The sequence below is a fragment of the Salvelinus fontinalis genome, chromosome 12 (genome assembly GCF_029448725.1).
Source record: "Salvelinus fontinalis isolate EN_2023a chromosome 12, ASM2944872v1, whole genome shotgun sequence".
NCBI lineage: Eukaryota > Metazoa > Chordata > Actinopteri > Salmoniformes > Salmonidae > Salvelinus > Salvelinus fontinalis.
Genome location: NC_074676.1, coordinates 33,890,352 through 33,911,734, shown reverse-complemented (window position 1 = coordinate 33,911,734; position 21,383 = coordinate 33,890,352). Strand labels below are relative to the sequence as shown.

The following is a 21,383-nucleotide window of genomic DNA, read 5'->3' as shown; positions in this document are numbered from 1 at the left end:
ATTTTAGTTAGGTCAGGGTGTGACATGGGGAATGTTTTTGTTTTGTTGGTTTTGGGTGTTGTTTATGGTAAAGGGGTTGTTGTATAGTATATGGGTTTGTGTGGAGTACATGTTTCTAGTGTTGTCTATGTATGTTTAGTTGTCTAGGAGAGTCTATGGTTACCTGAATGAGTTCCCAATTAGAGACAGCTGATTTCGGTTGTCTCTGATTGGGAGCCTTATTTAGGGTAGCCATAGGCTCTCATTGGTGGTGAGTAATTGTCTATGTCAGAACGTTTGTAGCCTGTTGTATGTGCACGACGTTTATTAGCTTCACGATCGTTTGTTGTTTTGTTAGTTTGTTTTAAGTGTTTCGTGTTTATTTTTCGTCATCTTTTAAAATAAAAGAAGATGGCTTACTTTCCAAATGCTGCGTTTTGGTCCATCAATCCGCCACACGATCGTGACACAAATGCATTTAAACTCAGATTTTCACAATTCCTGACATTTAATCCTGGTAAAAATTCCCTGTCAGTTAGGATCACCACTTTATTTTAAGAATGTGAAATGTCAGAATAATAGTAGAGAGAATGATTTATTTCAGCTTTTATTTATTTCATCACATTCCCAGTGGGTCAGAAGTTTACATACACTCAATTAGTATTTGGTAGCATTGCCTTTAAATTGTATGACTTGGGTCAAATGTTTCGGAAGCCTTCATCAAGCTTCCCACAATAAGTTGGGTGAATTTTGGCCTATTCTTCCTGACAGAGCTGGTGTAACTGAGTCAGGTTTGTAGGCCTCCTTGCTCGCACTTTTTTTCAGTTCTGCCCACAAATGTTCTATGGGATTGAGGTCAGGGCTTTGTGATGGCCACTCCAATACCTTGACTTTGTTGTCCTTAAGCCATTTTGCCACAACTTTGGAAGTATGCTTGGGGTCATTGTCCATTTGGAAGACCCATCGCGACCAGGCTTTAACTTCTTGACTGATGTCTTGAGATGTTGCTTCAATATATCCACATAATTTTACACCCTCATGATGCCATCTATTTTGTGAAGTGCACCAGTCCCTCCTGCAGCAAAGCACCCCTACAACATGATGATGCCACCCCGTGCTTCACGGTTGGGATGGTGTTCTTCGGCTTGCAAGCCTCCTCCTTTTTCCTCCAAACATAAAGATGGTCATTATGGCCAAAAAGTTATATTTTTGTTTCATCAGACCAGAGGACATTTCTCCAAATAGTACCATCTTCGTCCCCATGTGCAGTTGCAAACCGTAGTCTGGCTTTTTTATGGCGGTTTTGGAGCCGTGGCTTCTTCCTTGCGGAGCGGCCTTTCAGGTTATGTCGATATAGAACTTGTTTTACTGTGGATATAGATACTTTTGTACCTGTTTCCTTCAGCATCTTCACAAGGTTCTTTGCTGTTGTTCTGGGATTGATTTGCACTTTTCGCAGCAAAGTACGCTCATTTCTAGGAGACAGAACGCGTCTCCTTCCTGAGCGATATGACGGCCGCGTGGTCCCATGCTGTTTATACTTGTGTACTATTGTTTGTACAGATGAACGTGGTACCTTCAGGCGTTTGGAAATTGCTCCCAAGGATGAACCAGACTTGTGGAGGTCAAAACATTTTTTGTGAGGTCTTGGCTGATTTCTTTTGTTTTTCCCATGATGTCAAGCAAAGAGGCACTGAGTTTGAAGGTAGGCCATGCACAAAGTAGATGTCCTAACTGACTTGCCAAAACTATAGTTTGTTAACAAGTTAAACAAGTTTTAATGACTCCAACCTAAGTGTATGTAAACTTCCAACTTGTACATACAACCTCAAATACCAGTGCACCCGCACATTGACTCTGTATCGGTACCAACCTATATATGGTCTCGCTATTGTTATTTCACTGCTGCTATTTAATTACTTGTTACTGTTATCTCTTATTCTTATCTGTATTTTTTGAAACTGCATTGTTGGTTCGGGGCTCGTAAGTAAGCATTTCACTGTAAGGTCTACTACACCTGTTGTATTCGGCGCATGTGACTTGTGACATGAATCTGTGACTTGAATCGCTTTGAGATTCTTTGAAAGCGCTATGTCAGTTGAACAAATTAGAGCAGGCAGGGCGTGCATGTGACAGTTAGAGTGGGGAGGGAGAAGCGGCAGCCAAGTCAATCTATACTGAACAACAATATAAACGCAACATGCAACAATTTTACGATTTTACTGAGTTACAGTTCATGTAAGGAAATCAGTCAATTGAAATAAATTCATTAGGCCGTAATCTATGGATTTCACATGATTGGGCAGGGGCACAGCCATTGGTTGGCTTGGGAAGGTATAGGCTCACCCACTTGGGAGCCTGGCCCACCCACTGGGGAGCCAGGCCCAGCCAATCAGAATGAGTTTTTCCCCACAAAAGGGCTTTATTACAGACAGAAATACTCCTCATTTCCATCAGCGGTCCAGGTGGCTGGTCTTAGACGATCCCGCAAGTGAAGAAGCCGGATGTGGACGTCCTGGGCTGGCGTGGTTGCAAGTGGTCTGCAGTTGTGAGGCCAGTTTGACATACTCTACTCCAAATTCTCTAAAACGACATTGGAGGTGGCTTATGGTAGAGAAATTAACATTAAATTCTCTGGCAACATCTCTGGTGGACATTCCTGCAGACAGCATGCCAATTGCATGCTCCATCAACTTGAGACATCTGTGGCATTGTGGTGTGTGACAAACTGCACATTTTAGAGTGACCTATGCCACACCTGTCAAGTGGATGGATTATCTTGGCAAAGGGGAAATGCTCACCAACACGGATGTAAACTAATTTGTGCACAAGATTTGAGATAAATAAGCTTTTTTTGCTTATGGAACATTTCTGGGATCTTTTATTTCAGCTCATGACAGATGGAACCAACACTTTCCATATATTTCTATATATTTTTGTTCAATATAAAAAGACTGCAAGCAAGATTCCTCATCTTTCTTCTCCTCTGTTCTTCCCTGTTCTGTTTCTCTGTCAGCAGTACTGTAGCCCTCCATGTTCAGGTCAGCCAGTTCTCTTCACACCAGATTGAAATGCCACATGGTGACACAGTTACTACTGACACAAGCACTCTTTTTCTGTAGAGCTACCCTTAGAGTTGTGTTCCCTTCGATTGTTTCAGGCAGTGAGTTTAAGAAACAGACTTTGGGAAATATTTACTAAGTTTGCATCAATAAAGTTTGTGGTTTTCAGAAGAGAATGATACTGCAGCTAAAAAGCTTACAATTTCTTCTAAAGTCCATGTTTTTACCATGAATGTCATATGTAGGTGCAGACCTTGAATAGATAAATGGCAAATGCACTACTTGAACTTGAGTAGACCTTTGTGACTACACTCAGGCTTTAATGAAGATCATTTGATTATGGCCCTGACTTCTTGATGACCCACAAACTGTTGACGAACCACCATTGTTCCATTAGTCATTTTAATCAGTCTTACGTTTCACAATAAACAATATCACAAAGATAAAGAAAGAAATCAAATATTTAAAATAACATCATGACTAATATTGTTACTGAACAGCAGGCCCATGTCTCCTTCCAGTTGTAAAGATGACTCAATGGTATACGCATAGATACAGTATGTAGCATGGTCGTCATGTTCGCTGTGAATGCATTACAGTGCGAGTTATGAGGCTAAGTAGATCCCTGTGTGTGTCGTCTCTGAGGGGGACACAAAACATTTCCTCTTCGTCTGTAATTAAAAAAGCAATTACCACTAATTCAAACTAACTCAGCACGGAGGAGAGGAGACAGAGAGAAGAGGAGGTAGAATGCATAGTAAAGGAGCAGCCTGCCTGGCTGAGACGTGCCAGAAAGAGGGTTGCATCCCAAATGGCACACTATTCTCTTTATAGTGCACTACTTTTGACCAGGGCCCATAGGGAGGGCCCATAGGGCTCTGGTCAAAAGTAGTGCACTATATAGGGAATATGGTACATTTGGGACATAGCCAGAGAAAGGATTCGGGCCTGCTGCAACGCTGCTGCCCCCCACCCCCCTTCCCCTCTGAGCTTCTGGGTTTGACTTAAAGCAGTAAGAGTCTGTAAGACACACCAAGACAATGCAACAACACAGCAGATTTTTTACATTTCCTGACTGCCACAACTATGCCAATGGTGGGTTTCCCCTTGTTGATGGGAACAGGAAACAGAAGAGGATATGGGAATGGAGATGGTGAGGCTGTCAGTAGGTATTTTAGGAATGTTTCAGAAGGAATAATCATGAGAATTCTCACTCATCTCACACTTTTTTGTTCTCTTATTTATTCAGTGAAGAAGAGACACACACCTTGCGTACTCAGTCTTTTCTCTAGTGTTAGTTCTCCTTAGACACACCCTGAATTACATTCCACTCACAGTTATATTTCTATGCATCTTAGAGCCGGATGCAGTCTCCTATTCATTTGTCTCCTATCCTGCAACCCATTAGTTTCACCGATTTACAATGAAGATTAATACTGCAGCCCAGTGGATTAAGTTGTGTCTCTGTATTTTAAATAGAATCTTATTAAAATGCCTTCAAGTCAGAGCCATGCACACCTCTGTTATGCATCATGATTAAACCGAGGTGTATTCAGGGGGCCTGATGTAAGGACTTTCTGCCTGCTACAGTACAGTCAAATTACTGTCGTAATCTCTCTCTGGGTTATTGGACTATCAGTGTATATTCACAAGCATTGCCTCAGCGCATGATATAGAATCGCTCATATAGAGCCACACTCCACCTCTTATCTGATATTAAAAAGATGAATTATGGTTAAACTGTACTTAATTCAAAACTTGTCCGATGGACCCATATGTGGCTAAATCAAATCAAACCGACACAATCTTATTAGAGCACATACACAAGGCACTGCCTCCGACAAGATTCATGTTTATTTCCAGAGTATGCCATCTCGCCCATTCCTGTTGCACTGTGATATGTTAGCGATAGGGGCCCTTTGCTAAGGTAGCTATGGGGTTCTATTCATTATTAATAGCAATCAAACATCTGTTTCTGTTTGAACAGGACCCAGAGGGAATGGGCTATTCCCCACGTGGCTTAGAAAGGAAATATAGCACCAGCTCAAGAAAACACAAAATGTAATATCTCCCATGTCCATTAGAATAACTTATTCAATATGAGGATCTTTATTATTCTCCGTGGATTCGAGCAATTACTAGATTGCAAACCTCAGCAGAAATAATGCACAGGTAGCCTAATTATATTGTTTTTCCATAAGTGCATGTATCTATACTAGTCCACATAGTGATTAAGAAAGAATACACTTATTTAATTGAGTTACTCTAGTAACAGTAGGCTAAACCCAGAGAGATTTTCTATAGTAACATCATGAGGTTCTGGGTTCAAGTGAACATGGTATTTACATAAAACACCCCACAGTGAAGGGGGTCACTATTTAACATCCCAGCTGGTCAATGTCGAATAGAGTCAGGACAGAAAGGAGCAACCCAACTTTCCCCTGCTCTCTGACTATCATTTTAGCCTTGATCTTGAAGGTCAAGATAGCCCTCCTCTCTTCCTCCCTCCCCAAAGTGTCTGGGGAGTGCTCCTCACTCCTAAAGATGAGTTGCCTTTGAATGTTATTAGAGGGCTGCTGTCCTGAGGTGTGTGTGATGGGATGTGAGGTGTGTGACCCCGCTCTTATCCGATGATGACCAATCCGGCCTTGGTCTCAGAGGCAGTAAGAAAGGAGGGAGGGAGGGAAGAAAGGAGAAAGGGAGGACGGAGGTGGGGATGAAGGAAGGGCGGAGGTGGGGATGAAGGGAGGGCGGAGGTGGGGATGAAGGGAGGGCGGGGGTGGGGATGAAGTGAGGGTGGGAGCTGGATATGAAGGGAGGGCGGAGGTGGATATGAAGGGAGGGCGGAGGTGGATATGAAGGGAGGGCGGAGGTGGATATGAAGGGAGGGCGGAGGTGGGGATGAAGGGAGGGCGGAGGTGGGGATGAAGGGAGGGCGGAGGTGGGGATGAAGGGAGGGCGGAGGTGGGGATGAAGGGAGGGCTGAGGTGGGGATGAAGGGAGGGCTGAGGTGGGGATGAAGGGAGGGCTGAGGTGGGGATGAAGGGAGGGCTGAGGTGGGGATGAAGGGAGGGCTGAGGTGGGGATGAAGGGAGGGCTGAGGTGGGGATGAAGGGAGGGCGGAGGTGGGGATGAAGGGAGGGCGGAGGTGGGGATGAAGGGAGGGCGGAGGTGGGGATGAAGGGAGGGCTGAGGTGGGGATGAAGGGAGGGCGGAGGTGGGGATGAAGGGAGGGCTGAGGTGGGGATGAAGGGAGGGCGGAGGTGGGGATGAAGGGAGGGCGGAGGTGGGGATGAAGGGAGGGCGGAGGTGGGGATGAAGGGAGGGCGGAGGTGGGGATGAAGGGAGGGCGGAGGTGGGGATGAAGGGAGGGCGGAGGTGGGGATGAAGGGAGGGCGGAGGTGGGGATGAAGGGAGGGCTGAGGTGGGGATGAAGGGAGGGCTGAGGTGGGGATGAAGGGAGGGCTGAGGTGGGGATGAAGGCAGGGCTGAGGTGGGGATGAAGGCAGGGCTGAGGTGGGGATGAAGGCAGGGCTGAGGTGGGGATGAAGGCAGGGCTGAGGTGGGGATGAAGGGAGGGCTGAGGTGGGGATGAAGGGAGGGCTGAGGTGGGGATGAAGGGAGGGCTGAGGTGGGGATGAAGGGAGGGCTGAGGTGGGGATGAAGGGAGGGCTGAGGTGGGGATGAAGGGAGGGCGGAGGTGGGGATGAAGGGAGGGCGGAGGTGGGGATGAAGGGAGGGCGGAGGTGGGGATGAAGGGAGGGCGGAGGTGGGGATGAAGGGAGGGCGGAGGTGGGGATGAAGGGAGGGCGGAGGTGGGGATGAAGGGAGGGCGGGGGTGGGGATGAAGGGGGGAGCTGGATATGAAGGGAGGGCGGAGGTGGGGATGAAGGGGGGGCGGAGGTGGGGATGAAGGGGGGGCGGAGGTGGGGATGAAGGGGGGGCGGAGGTGGAGATGAAGGGGGGGCGGAGGTGGAGATGAAGGGGGGGCGGAGGTGGAGATGAAGGGGGGGCGGAGGTGGAGATGAAGGGGGGGCGGAGGTGGTGATGAAGGGAGGGCGGAGGTGGATATGAAGGGAGGGCGGAGGTGGGGATGAAGGGAGGGCGGAGGTGGGGATGAAGGGAGGGCTGAGGTGGGGATGAAGGGAGGGCTGAGGTGGGGATGAAGGGAGGGCGGGGGTGGGGATGAAGTGAGGGCGGGGGTGGGGATGAAGTGAGGGCGGGGGTGGGGATGAAGTGAGGGCGGGGGTGGGGATGAAGTGAGGGCGGAGGTGGGGATGAAGGGAAGGCGGAGGTGGGGATGAAGGGAAGGCGGAGGTGGGGATGAAGGGACGGAGGAGGTGGGGATGAGGGGAGGGCGGAGGTGGCGATGAGGGGAGGGCGGAGGTGGGGATGAGGGGAGGGCGGAGGTGGGGATGAAGGGAGGGAGGAGGTGGGGATGAAGGGAGGGCGGCGGTGTGGCAGTGGGGATTAGAAAGGATAACTTCCACTGTGTGAAGTCAAAGGGCCTGGCAGACATAGAGGATTATGGGAAAACAGTTGGCCTTGACCCCCGTCTCTCCTCCCCATCCTTTCACGCTTTGTTCCCACTCTATTATATCTCCCTTTATCTCAGATATTGCATCTTATGATGACTTTGATACTCTCCCAAAGATGGAAAACAGACACTGCTATTTCAGCACAGCCTTCACATTTAGAACTGTTATTATGATATGCCTGTGAAGACCCAGAATGTCTCCATTTTCCATAAAGATCAGTGAGTTCTCCAAGAGTTTATAAGTAGTTCTAGATGCAGTGACAGTATTAACTGATACAGTGACTGTATTACCACGGCCTAATGCAGTTTTAGTTACAGTGTGTCGGTCAAATTGTTGGACAAAGGCTGAGTTGGCTCCAGGCTGGGCTGAGGCTCCAGTCAGTCAGTCTGCTGAAGCACACTACAGAGGGCTCCCTAGTGACAGCCTGTACATAATTGATTGTTTATCTGTCTGCAGCATGAGCAGCACTAGTCAAGAAGAAAAACCCCTACACAGGAGGCAGAGGCACACACATACACAGATGGACGCACGCAGACACATGTACTGTACGCACACACACACACACACACACACACACACACACACACACACACACACACACACACACACACACACACACACACACACACACACACACAGGAAGGATAACCTCGTCGCAGACACACACATGCACCTAGTCTGCCAATTTCTCCATCCTGTCGATTCAGAGTGATGGCACACAACTCCCCTGCCCGGCAGGCATAGACAGATGTGACCTTGGGCAAATCTCCTCTCTGTTTTTACTCTCCCCTTCTGTTAGTTTTATATGCTATCTGCATCTCATACGACACCCTGTTCCCTATAAAGTGCACTACTTTTGACCAGGTCCCATAGGGTTCTGGTCAAAAGTAGTGCACTTTGTAGGGAAACGGGTGCCATTTGGGACTCATCCTATATGCTGCCTCAGTGGGGACTCAGAGCAGGTTTTAATGCAGGACATCAGCAGGTGTGATAGAGCAGCAGGACCGGTGTTCCTCCATGTTCTTGACTCTGTAATATAGACATTATACCCTCAAAGGAGAAGCTCAACACCACATCACTTTCAATTTGTTTGAGCCTGATACTGTTCAGGAAATGTAATGGATGGGATGATGACAATGAAATGGATGTAGCTTAGGTCTCTCCCGTGGCACGCATTCTCATTCAGATACGTTCTTGTTCTCAGATAGTAAGACATTCAGTTTGAGGGCCGTTTGTTTTTTTGCTGTATTACACAATAGAAGTCCAACAACTACAGAAAAAATACTTCCACTAATTAGGAGAAAAGCACAATATATTAATACTGTACTTTATTGTTATTGTTTAGTAAGACTCCTGAGAGCTAGTCGGTTGGTGTATGAACATGTGTGACCACAGCAAAGAGGACTTGATGCCAGGCTTTGGATGGCCCAGAAATCCACTAACAAATGGAAGAAGTGTTACCCAGAGATAAGCAATACAATGTAATGCACCATAGTTTTTCATCTGGTATTATTGATAGAAGTGGTCAACTATTACTGGTGTAATAGTGTCATGTCATCTCAGTGCAGAGCAGACTCAATCAGGACTAGAACATTCTCTCTGCCAAAGGGAGTTGGATAGTTTGATAACCAATGACAGGTTTGGGTCCTTTGAGACCTGACTTTTTGTGTCATTCTAGATACTGAGTCATAACTGAAGTTTTGTTTTGCTTCTATGAAGGTACACAGTAAGTTTCCAGTCGTTTTTGGAAGATCACAACTCAACACCAAAAGTTTAGTAACCAACTGCCTTAAGTTGTACACAGTAAGCAAATACTTATCACGAAGTAGTAGTTCTCTACACCTACAATAACATCTGCTAAATATGTGTATGCGACCAATAAAATTGAACCTTCTGGAACGGTCCACACAGAATAGATTTATTCCTGTGTGTCTGTGGGATAAAGATCTCACTGTGTTCGGCTTGGTACTGATGATAGTGTGTGTCTGCCTCTCTCTGCTTCCCGCGGTTAAGGTGTGATTGACCTGTGTAAGGAAACGTTTTGTTTAGGTCTTAAAGGTGCTGTTATGTAATGATTGACCTGTGTAAGGTGAAGTTTAGTTCAAGTCTTAAAGGTGTTATGGAATGATTGACCTGTGTAAGGTGAAGTTTAGTTCAAGTCTTAAAGGTGTTATGGAATGATTGACCTGTGTAAGGTGAAGTTTAGTTCAAGTCTTAAAGGTGTTATGGAATGATTGACCTGTGTAAGGTGAAGTTTAGTTCAAGTCTTAAAGGTGTTATGGAATGATTGACCTGTGTAAGGTGAAGTTTAGTTCAAGTCTTAAAGGTGTTATGGTATGATTGACCTGTGTAAGGTGAAGTTTAGTTCAAGTCTTAAAGGTGTTATGGAATGATTGACCTGTGTAAGGTGAAGTTTAGTTCAAGTCTTAAAGGTGTTATGGTATGATTGACCTGTGTAAGGTGAAGTTTAGTTCAAGTCTTAAAGGTGTTATGGTATGATTGACCTGTGTAAGGTGAAGTTTAGTTCAAGTCTTAAAGGTGTTATGGAATGATTGACCTGTGCAAGGTGAAGTTTAGTTCAGGTCTTAAAGGTGCTGTTATGGAATGATTGAACTGTGTTTGTTTTGCTGTTCCAGAGCATGATGAGTGTGTGAGCGGACTGCACAGCTGCGCCCAGAATGCCCTCTGTTTCAATACGGTGGGGGGACACAGCTGCTCTTGTAAGCCGGGATACACTGGCAACGGTACCATCTGCAAAGGTGAGATCCTACTGACCAGACCCACACAGATAGGGTCCTTTTTCATTCTAGTACCCCTTCCCTAATGGATAGACCATTACTAACCATCCAACAAGTAGTGGATGAATTCTAAAATATATATTACATTTATCTCACTGAAATAAATTAATCAAAAAAGCGGTATGAGTTTGAAAAATGTAATCACATTGCAAAATGACCCCATGGACAGTACACTTAGCACCTTTTTTTCTATCTAGAACCTTAAAGGGTTCTTTGGCTGTCCCCATAGGATAACCCTTTTTGGTTCCAGGTAGAACTCTTTCTACAGAGGGTTCTACATGGAGCACAAAATGGTTTTACCTGGAACCCAAAGTGTTCTACCTGGAACCAACAAGGGTTATCCTTTTTTTAACCTTTTTTTCTAGGCCTAATTCAAATGTTAATTGAGCTAAATTAATGTTGAATACTGACTTTGTGGTACCTGTGTTCTTCCTCTAGCGATGTGTGATGGCCTGTGCCAGAATGGAGGAACCTGCATCTCCCCTAATAACTGCATCTGCCAGCTAGGCTTCACAGGGAAGAGCTGTGAGACAGGTAAGACTTCCTGTGTCTAGTCGGCAGTCCTCTGACTTAAACACTGCATCAAGACTACAGAATAGAAAGTATGAGGGAAGAGGTGAAGTGTGGAGTTGTTTAGATAGATTTGATTTGTATTTCAAAGGATCAAATATGATTTTTTAAATCAAATGTTATTGTCACATGCGCCGAATACAACAAGTGTAGACCTTGCAGTGAAATGCTTACTTACAAGCCCTTAACCAACAATGCTTTAAGATGTTTTAAGAAAAATAAGTGTTAAAGTAGTCCCTCAAGACTACTTTAAAGTAGTCACTCTTGCTGAAAATAAAATCTTAAGAGGATACTTTCAGTGTTATCATCGCTTTGGTGCCAGAGTTTATTTCATTTTCTAGACATACCAGAAAGAGTCCAGTAAGTCATCTGCATCCTTATTTAAAATAAAACCAATGACTTGTGTTCAATTGGAATACATTTGACTGAGACAATCAAATGAGACTGTTGTCCATTTTAAGTGTTGACCGGGCCCTGTCTGTACTTGGTGACTGTCTTTATTTACTCTGACAGTAAAAATGGCATGTGATATTACTGAGATATTTTCAGTATACTCCAGCTGGGTTATTTGGAGTTTGCAAGAAAGGCATTTCGCTGTACTTGAGACATTAAAACTTGAAATTATTCACAAAAAGCACCCACCTTCAGTTTCTCCAGAACCGTTTTCCATAAATACATGGCTCTTAGTTTCCCCATTTCCCCTGTTCATCCTCCTTCATTACCTATGTGTTCTGTTCTGTGGTGACTAATAAAATAGTAATCTGTTCCAATGTGCCATTGGAGGATTTTAACTGCAGTCGCAGCACTATGGGAATGACTGTCTGCATCACACCAGATATTATTCAGTATGGCATTTTCTTTTACAGGGCTTTAAACTTTCTCACTTTCAAATGACAATAGCACACAAACACTGATGCACTGTGCATTATAGTGCATCAAGCATTATACTGTAGATTTACCACTATGCATCAAACTCATCCTATATTGATGTCTATCATTTGTAATCTGTTTTCGTATATATTTCCATCTGCGGTGGTGTATATGTAAGCATCATGGCGAGAGGTTGAAACGGCGTTGACATGCTCATGTAGCAGCTTAACACTCCGTATCCCTGATCTATACAACAGATGCTTTGCTCTCAGCCTGTCGTACATAGAGAATAGCTGTCAGGACAAGACAACATGGAAAGCTGATAAAAAAAAACAGGGCCTTAAAGTTTGAGACTGTCTTTAGGCTCTCAGACAGGGCAGACAGAACAGAAACCGAGATCTGCTGAGCTGAGCCGCTGCCTACTTATTGGTGCAGGTATTGATTGCACATAAAGGACCTTTATGAGGCGTACCCTTTTACTGCCTGTCTTAAAGTAAATTATTTTTCTCAAGGTGCTGTTCTGTCCTGTTTTGTGATGCTGAGGACGGCTGAAGGGAAGGCTAGAAAGCTGGCTGGTGTTATGAGCATAATAACCATGATCTCTTAACACTCCATCTGCTCTCTGCAGTAGACCAGCTCTGATGACCATGTACCCTAGTAATGATATGGCCAGAGCACTCAACCATTTCACTACCTTCACTAGGCTGGGCTTTGCCTTCACTAGGTTTTCTCTGTAGAATCTGCAATTTTCTGTTCTGTAGATCTAGAATAGTGAGTAGCAGGGGACATGGAATTGTGAGAATGTATTTTCTGTTTAATAGAACAGTTTAGAACATAATGCTTAAAGCCTAAATAGGGACAAACAAATAGTTGTGGGGCAGAGTGATTTTGTCAATGTAATCACAGAATGAGAGAAAACAGTAATGATGCTGATGTGGAGCTCAGGCCTCTGTTAATTTTTGGCTCCTTCCTTCCCAACAGTTAATCATCAACGTTGATTTTAATTCACACACAAACACTCAAACAGATTCCCAGAGAGGGTGCCTCAGGTGACAAGACTTTTGTCACCACCTCTGCATCTGTTTCTCTCCTCCTTTCCCCTCTGAGATTCTTCCCCTCTTTTCCACTCTGTCTCCAGCCCCGTCAGGCTTGTGACAGCTCCTGTCCTCACGTGCCCATTGTGCCCTCAACAAATAGCTGGAGCCACCTCTGGAGTTGCCTGACGACTCAAAGTGAATTCTTCCGCTGCTCTACGTTCACTACATACTTCAGTCTGAGACTTCCATAGTTGAAGTCGTTTGTGGTGACGTCAAAATGAGGAATGTTGTACAAAACATCAGCGATTTGATCATCTCTAACCAATCAGAGTATCAAAGCCAATGATGCATTCTTTTTTACACCCTTTTTTGTGATATCCAATTGGTGGTTACAGTCTTGTCCCATCACTGCAACTCCCGTACGGACTCGGGAGAAGCAAAGGTCGAGAGCCATGCGTCCTCCAAAACACGACACTGCCAAGCCGCACTGCTTTTTGACACACTGCTTGCTTAACCCGAAAGCCAGCCGCAGCAATGTGTCAGAGGAAACACAGTACAACTGGCGACCGAAGTCAGCGTGCATGCGCCCGGCCCGCCACAAGGAGTGGCTAGAGTGCGATGGGACAAGGACATCCCGGCCGGCTAAACCCTCCCCTAATCCGGATGACGCTGGGCCAATTGTGCGCCGCCTCATGGGGTTCCCAGTCGCGGCCGGCTGCAACACAGCCTGGGATTGAACCCGGGTCTATAGTTACGCGCCACTCGGGAGGTCCCACCAATGACACATTTTCTAAACGCTGCTTTACCCACGTATGAAACCCATCGGTTTCTGGAAATAGTCTGGTGGTACTCAGATCCAGGCTCATTGAGGAGAAGAAACTAACGTCCATGGGCGTGACGCAGCGTTTGGCTAGAGCAAGGAGTTTGGGAAATCAGGCAACCTCTGGAGGCCTCTTCAGAGACCTCACCAGGCAGTCAGTGGATGGACTGGAGGAGTCAGTGCTCATGTGCTTATGAGCAGAGAGAAAGAGAGAGAGAGAGAGCTCCATCTATCCATCCAGCCTGGGGAGCAAAGCTAGTCGAGGTCGAGCAAGGCTTGGTGACTGAACATGGAAAAGCTTTCACAGTGGCCCGCTCCCCCAACCAACCCACCGTGCTGCTTTTAGACCCCTCCCCCCCCCCCCGGACACACACTGCCTCCAGAACAGTGGCAAGCTACCTGCCTGTGACAGCTGAGAGTGAGGTCCTAAAACACAGAGCGAAGACACACACACACACACTACATCTTTCTTTTGTTTTTAGCTTATTACCTTCTCCCTTAATTTATATTCAAAGCCATTCCAAGCTTGTTAGGCTTTATTGTTGTTTTTTTCCTCCACTCTGGTAGCCCACTGTGCCTTCAGTCTCTAATGGCAACCCATTGTTGCCCTTGGCGGCAGTTATCTGTGGTTACAATAAGACAATGAAAGCAGCCAAAAGAAGAGTGATCTTGGTGTTGTGTAGTGTCTCACTCCCTCTGTTTGTGACTCATCTTTACACTAAAATTGTTCTTCAAGGACCAAGATAAAGAAATAGGGGCTTGTGTTAGATGTTATTGATGTGCTATAGAAACAACTCTGCTCGACATATGGAGAACAACCCGGTGGAAAGCTTTGAAAAGCTTGTAACTATTCAAGGCTCGTTATTTTTCTACTATTACAGTAATTACATACTCAGACTTACATACTCGCCTTTCTACATTTAAGAAAGGTCCGGAAGGTCTTAAACACGCTTGATGAACCTTTCAACATCCTCAGGTAACTTCATATTTGAGGCTTTTTTTAGGCTCTATTAAATGAGAGTTGTTGCCTGACTAGAGGAAGAGAGGAGAGGATACAGCACAGTTCTGTTACAAACCAGACAGCAGAAGAGCCGGAGCCCAGGGGTCACTCTGACACACCGACCAGGAGGGTGGATGGGTGGACGGATGCAGACAAACAGTTTGTTACTACAGACCTCATTAACATGGAAGACAGACAGACAGACAGACAGACAGACAGACAGACAGACAGACAGACAGACAGACAGACAGACAGACAGACAGACATCTTCTAATCAAATCAATTGTTATTTGTCACACATACACATGGTTAGCAGACAGACCTCTTCCCATCTTAGTTACTGTTACATAAAAAAATGTTTTGACTATGTCAGTTTACAATCTTGTGTTACACTAAGCAGTTTAGTCTCCTCAACAGGTGAGACTAATGACTGACTAATGAGGCGACAGGTGCAACACATCCTGACCAATGAGAATGATTCCAATCAGTGTGTGTCTACACCTGAATAGAACCAACCTTGAAAACCAAAGCCGGTAACAATGAGGATTAAGGTTTAGCAAATAATTTGTCCCAAATACTATGCTTTTAGTTTTTGATATGTTTAGGACTACCGTAATACTAGCCACCCATTCTAAAACTGACTACAGCTCTTTGTTAAGTGTTGCAGTGATTTTACTTGCTGTGGTAGCTGACATGTATAATGATGAGTCATCAGTGTACATAGACACACAGGCTTTACTCAACGCTAGTGGTAGGTCATTAGTAAAAAATGAACAAAGTAAGGGGCCAAGACTCTACCTGGTTTACTTTAGGAATTCCTGATTCTACCTGGATTATGTTGGAGAGACTTCCATTAAAGAACACTCTCTGTGTTCTGTTAGATAGGTAACTCTCGATCCACAATATGGCAGAGGATGTGAAGCCATAACACAAGGTTGTTTCAGCAGACTATGATCGAAAATGTCAAAAGCTGCACTGAAGTCTAACATAACTGCTTCCACAATCTTCTTATTTTAGCCAATCATCAGTCATTTGTGTCAGTGGCGTACATGTTGAGTTAGCTGACAATGTCATGAAAACAATGTGCACGCTTCAAAGCGGCCAGATAGTTAGCAACAATGACAAGAAACTTCCATGTGGGGAATCGTAAGTGGCTCATTGCAGCTCATTTGATCTTGTTCTTGATACCATGTCTCGTTTTGAGGTGTTTTGACTGATTTTGCATCTATGCTATTATGGCTAACATCTGCTAGCTAGCTAGCTAACCAACAGCTGTAAATATGTATTTGAGTGCTCATTGTGGAACTTTAGTTATGTTTTCAAAAAACATTGTCTACTAAATATAGTTTACATGTTAAAAAACAATCTGAGCCATCCGTCTGTTTTTCCTCGTAGTTGCGCACGCGTCAGATTTGTTGCTAATCAACCAACCCATTTATATATATTTAACCTTTATTTAACTAGGCATGTCAGTTAAGAACAAATTCTTATTTACAGTGACGGCCTAGGAACAGTGCCTTGTTCAGGGGCAGAATGACAGATTCTTACCTTGTCAGTGTGCTGAAAGTCAGTTAACACATTTACTGTGAAATAGCATTGTATCTGGTTAAAAAGTTTACTAAAGGTTGGTAGCAGGTTGCTTTGGTCGGCTGTTTGAACGAGTAAAGGGCTCTTTGCTATTTTTTGGTTGTGTAATTACTTTTCACTGGACGCAAACGGTCTTATCAGGGTATATATTTAATAACATGTTAGATATCCGGAAATATATAGATAGATGTAGGAGTAGACATGCTCCAGAGACTCATGTCCTTACTTTCATATACAGAGCTAGGATATTCTCCTTAATGGGACAGTTTCTACATGCGTCCACTCTGGACTTCAGAAATCTCCCTGCTACCGTATGAGTCCAGAGAGATATCTGAGGGGAGATATGTTCAAGACACGCACCTGATGCGCGTGCACCCGCTTACATATTTTCAGAAATGTATCATATCTGTAGTCATTACCTGATCATTTATGTATATGATTTTTTTTAATACTGAATTTCTTCAATAGATAACCTTAAATGATATGTAATAATCATCCTTGCATGTCTGATCGAAAATGGGCTAAATCCAACTCATTAAATGCCCTGTGACCAAATGATTTTACCTGTTCAGGTGCCGAAAATCATTATGCTTCTGCACATATGATGGTGACATATCTGAGCATACATTTGCACCATATTCAGTAGGAGGCTATACAAAGCATAGAAAGGCGAACGTCATCATATTTAATCCAAGATGCTATTTCCAAAGCACATCTTTTTCTGTTTAAAATATGCAGCACAGCAAATCCAAATGTAGGCAAATCTTTGCTAAAAATAAATGTTGTTTATGTAGCCATCTCCTGCAGTCGAATGACCAAAGAGCCCTCTAGTGGCCTCATGGGTGGAATGTTATTCATATTTATCACAATTTCATAATTAATAATCATACAACAACAAAAAATTACTAAGGTGTTTCTATGTCAATTTTTTTTATTTTGAATTAAAGTCTTCTGTGATGTATATGAAGTGTAATATTGAATACATTTAAACTCTATATTTGACATGGTACAGGTGTCTTTTTTAAGCCCATAATCATATACATGTTTCCGTGAAACAGAGTATGTTACAATCCCTGATGTCTCTCTGGAAAGCAACCCTTACCCTGATTTCGTCAACTTTGTTATCTAGGGACTGGACATTAGCGAGTGATATACTCGGAAGCGGTGGGTGGTGTGCGCCTCCGAAGTCTGACTAGAAGACCGCTCCAACTCCCTCTCCTCCGGCGGCGTTGTTTTGGGTCAGCCTCAGGAATCCGTTCTTCCCGGCTGTATGTAATAAAACTTAAGATTTTCTGGGCTGACAATGTAAGAAATAATACATAATAAAACAAATACTGAAAAGTTTCCTAAGGACTAGACCATGAGTAACAATATACTCTGGTCTGATGAAACCAAGATTGAACTCTTTGGCCTGAATACCAAGCTTCACAACTGGAGGGAACCTGGCACCATCCCTACAGTGAAGCATGGTGGTTGCAGCATCATGCCGTGGGGATGTTTTTCAGCGACAAGGACTGGGAAACTAGTTAGGACTGAGGGAAAGATGAACAGAGCAAAGTACAGAGAGATCCTTGATGAAACCCTGCTCCAGAGCACTCTGGATATGACTGGGGTGAAGGTTCACTTTCCAACAGGACAACGACCCTAAGCACTCAGCCAAGACAACGCAGAAGTGGATTCAGGACAAGTCTCTGAATATCATTGAGTGGCCCAGCCAGAGCCCGGACTTGAACCTGATTGAACATCTCTGGAGAGACCTGATAATAGCTGTGCAGCAACGCTCCCCATTCAACCTGACAGAGCTTGAGAAGATCTGCAGAGAAGAATGGGAGAAACTCCCCAATTACAGGTGTGCAAAGCTTGTAGCGTCATACCCAATAAGACTCAAGGCTGTAATCGTTGCCAAAGGTGCTTCAACAAAGTACTGAGTAAAGGGTCTGAATACATTTGCAAAAATGTCTAAACCTGTTTTTGCTTTGTCATTATAGGGTATTGTGTGTCGATTGATGAGGGGAAAAAACAATGTAATCCATTTTAGAATAAGGCTGTAACATAACAATATATAAAAATTCAAGGGGTTTGAATACTTCCGAATGCACTGTATCTGTATTCCCAGTCATGTAAAATCCATACATGAAGAGAGAAAATAGGATGTCATATCTCAGGATATTGAATGAGTCTATATCTGGCCATAGGAAATGTCAAGATGTGATATTCGGAGTAAAAGACTCATCTGGATTCAGAATTTGTCAGGATAAGGTGCATATCCACAAAACTCCAAATATGCATTGGATATGGTCTGTATTCTCTAGAATATCAAAAACGTGTCCTGTAAAGATATCCGCTGATATGGACCCTTTACACCCAGTGTTTGCTTTCCTCCCGGTCCGAGGGCACACACTTTCCTGTAGGCTTAGAATTAATGGGAAATAGGAGTGACAATATAGTCCGCTACCATCCTCAGTAATTTTCCATCCGGTTGAGAAGGAGGAAGTGGCAGTGTAACAAATAGGAGGAAAGGTAAGAGAAAACATCAACCAAGTAGTTGAGTGCCTTTGGAGAGCTGTTTAAATAGAGACTTTGTTTCAAGCCTGTCGCTCACCATAACGAGAGAAATAACCATGTGTGTCCCATCAGCTCTCTCCCTCCACCTCCCTCCTTCCCTCTATCGTTTGTTCCTTCGTTCGTTCTTTCTTTCCTTCTTTGTTTATCACTTTCTCTCCCCCTGTTTCCATCGCTATCGCTCTCTCTTTCGGTAGCCATTGTTTTTCACTGAAAATAAAATATTATTCCATTTATGGCCAAGATGTACTAGAATATGATTCACAGACTTGAATCAGGCACAGCCACTGCTTATAGTGATTCACAGACATTCTACCTCATGCATTCATATACAGTTAATTTCCTTCCTCTCACCAGAAATAGGTCATTTTCACATGAAACGCCCATATTGTTATTGCTCTTGATTGTAAATTATGAATTGTAAGATGTAAGGGGAAATGTACACATGTGCCTTGCAGTCTAATTCAGACGTGACAGGAAGCAGTCGTTTGAGAAGGTATATTTAGACCCACCATCAATTTTACAAAGTCCTCGGAAGTGCTTTGTTGTAACTGTGATCGACAGCTGTGGTATCACATAAAGGAAGTAGAGGGTGAAACGTTTAATTGAAAACGTGACCCCTTGTCACCATAGCAGGGCATTTAGGCATAGCAACAGAACAGTTTGAATGAATATACGCTGAAAATAGTTCAATTTGTGTATATTTAGAACTGCATTCCCTCTAGGTTGCTTATAAATAGTAACTACATCTTTCTTTGAACAATTTCATACAGTTAGATTGGAGAAAATATAATTTAAATAGATTGTTTTTCCCCCCTTCCCCATCCTGGCTTGAGACCACATGCCGCTTCTCTATTTCAAAGCATGCCAAGCTCTGTCAACTGAAATTCACTGGCAGCAAAGATCATGAGAGATTTCATTTTATGACTGAGAGACGAGAGAATATGCTTAATTTCAAGGCTGGTTATTATTTTTGGTGTTACCATATGATTTTAGGTGACAAGGTGGCTGTAAGGGTCTGCATTTATTTTCTTAGTCAACCTTGTGTTCTGTTTCGTTGTGTTTTTGAACGTAGCACTGTTTCTTTGTGTTCTTGAACGTAGCCCTGTCTTTCATTTTTGTTCATTGATGTCACCTGTGTTAGTTACTTACCTGGTCTCATCAGCTCCTTATTTAGTTCAGTTCATTCTGTTTGTGCCTTTGTGAGGTATTGTTCATTTTGACTCTACTAAGCCTTTTCCTAGCTCGTTTGTTAGAATCAGTTGTAGCCTTCAGTCCTAGTTTTGATTCACCTGCCTGTTTGCCTACCTGTGTATGATCATTGCCTGCCTGTTGACCACGATTCCTGCCTTCTGCGAAGGCGAAATAAACGCCTGCCGCGCACTGCGTGTGAATCTACACATTTTTCTCCCTGAGTATTCATTACTCAGGGAGTAATTCATGACACCCAAAAACTGAATGGATTCAGCGGAGCTACAGCGGCGCATAACCCAGCAAGAGGAGCGTATGGAGGAAATCTGCCATCTTCTCCGCCAGCCTGTCCCTACTCCTCCGATGCCAGGTTTCCTAACCCATAGCCCTCCTTCATTCATATCCATTTATGGACAATATGACAGACCTGGGAAATGTCAGGGATTTCTGATGCAATGCAGCAAATACATTGATCACAACCCCACTAACTTCGCCACTGACAAGAGCAGGGTGGATTTTGTTGTCTATACTCACAGGCAAAGCCCTGGATTGGGCCACCGCCATATGGACTGCCAACAGTAACTCGGATCCGAGACCCATTTCCACACCCTCTTCAGAGGTATTCGATCACTCTCCTTCCGGTCGTCCTATAGGAGACCTCCTTCATAGAACTTCAACAAGGACGCAATTCAGCTGCCGAGTATGCCCTCGAGTTCTGCACCATGGCTGCAGGGAGTGGATGGAGTGAGGCTGCTTTACTTACCGTCTACCGAAGAGGGCTCAACAGGGAACTTCAGGCGGAGCTGGCCTGTAGAGGTGACCTTCAGGATTTAAATCAATACATTCGTATGTCCATCTCCATCGACCACCTCACCGCCGACCGCTGAAGAACTCTGCCACCCAGGAACCCGAAACCTTCTCTTTCCATGATTCCGTAATCCCGTCAGAGTCTTCCAGAGCCCATGCAGTTGGGCCATGCTCCTCTCCCGTGTATCAAACGTCAAAGGTGGATCCAAGAAGGGCTCTGCCTATACTGTGGAGGGAACGATCATCTACTCAGCCATTGCCCTGTTCGCCCCCCACGGAGAGATATGGACCCCTCCACTGCCATGCAATAAGGCGTGTCCTTATTTCTAAATATCTCCCAGAAGCAATTCTCCATCCCAGTATTGATAACCGTGAAGGGGGTTACTAAGTATGTAGAGGGCTTGATAGATTCGGGAGCAGCAGGTAATTTTATCGATCACCAGCTAGTACAAGTGCTTGACATTGATCTAACACCTGTCACCCCTCCCTTAAGGAATAACACCCTGGACGGGCAGCCATTGTGCACAGGCTTCATTACGCACCTGACACAGAGCGTCACCCT

The 21,383-nt window shown here is 44.4% G+C and overlaps 1 protein-coding gene across 1 annotated transcript in view; it reads left to right on the top strand.

Annotated features, from left to right (window-relative positions):
* Positions 1–21,383, top strand: part of LOC129867220 (protein kinase C-binding protein NELL2-like) — a 105,133-nt gene that overhangs the window by 51,571 nt on the left and 32,179 nt on the right. Inside the window, exons 14-15 of the mRNA XM_055940479.1 lie at positions 10,216–10,338; positions 10,816–10,911. Coding sequence (XP_055796454.1) covers positions 10,216–10,338; positions 10,816–10,911 — 219 coding nt within the window. The remainder of the gene's footprint in view (positions 1–10,215; positions 10,339–10,815; positions 10,912–21,383) is intronic.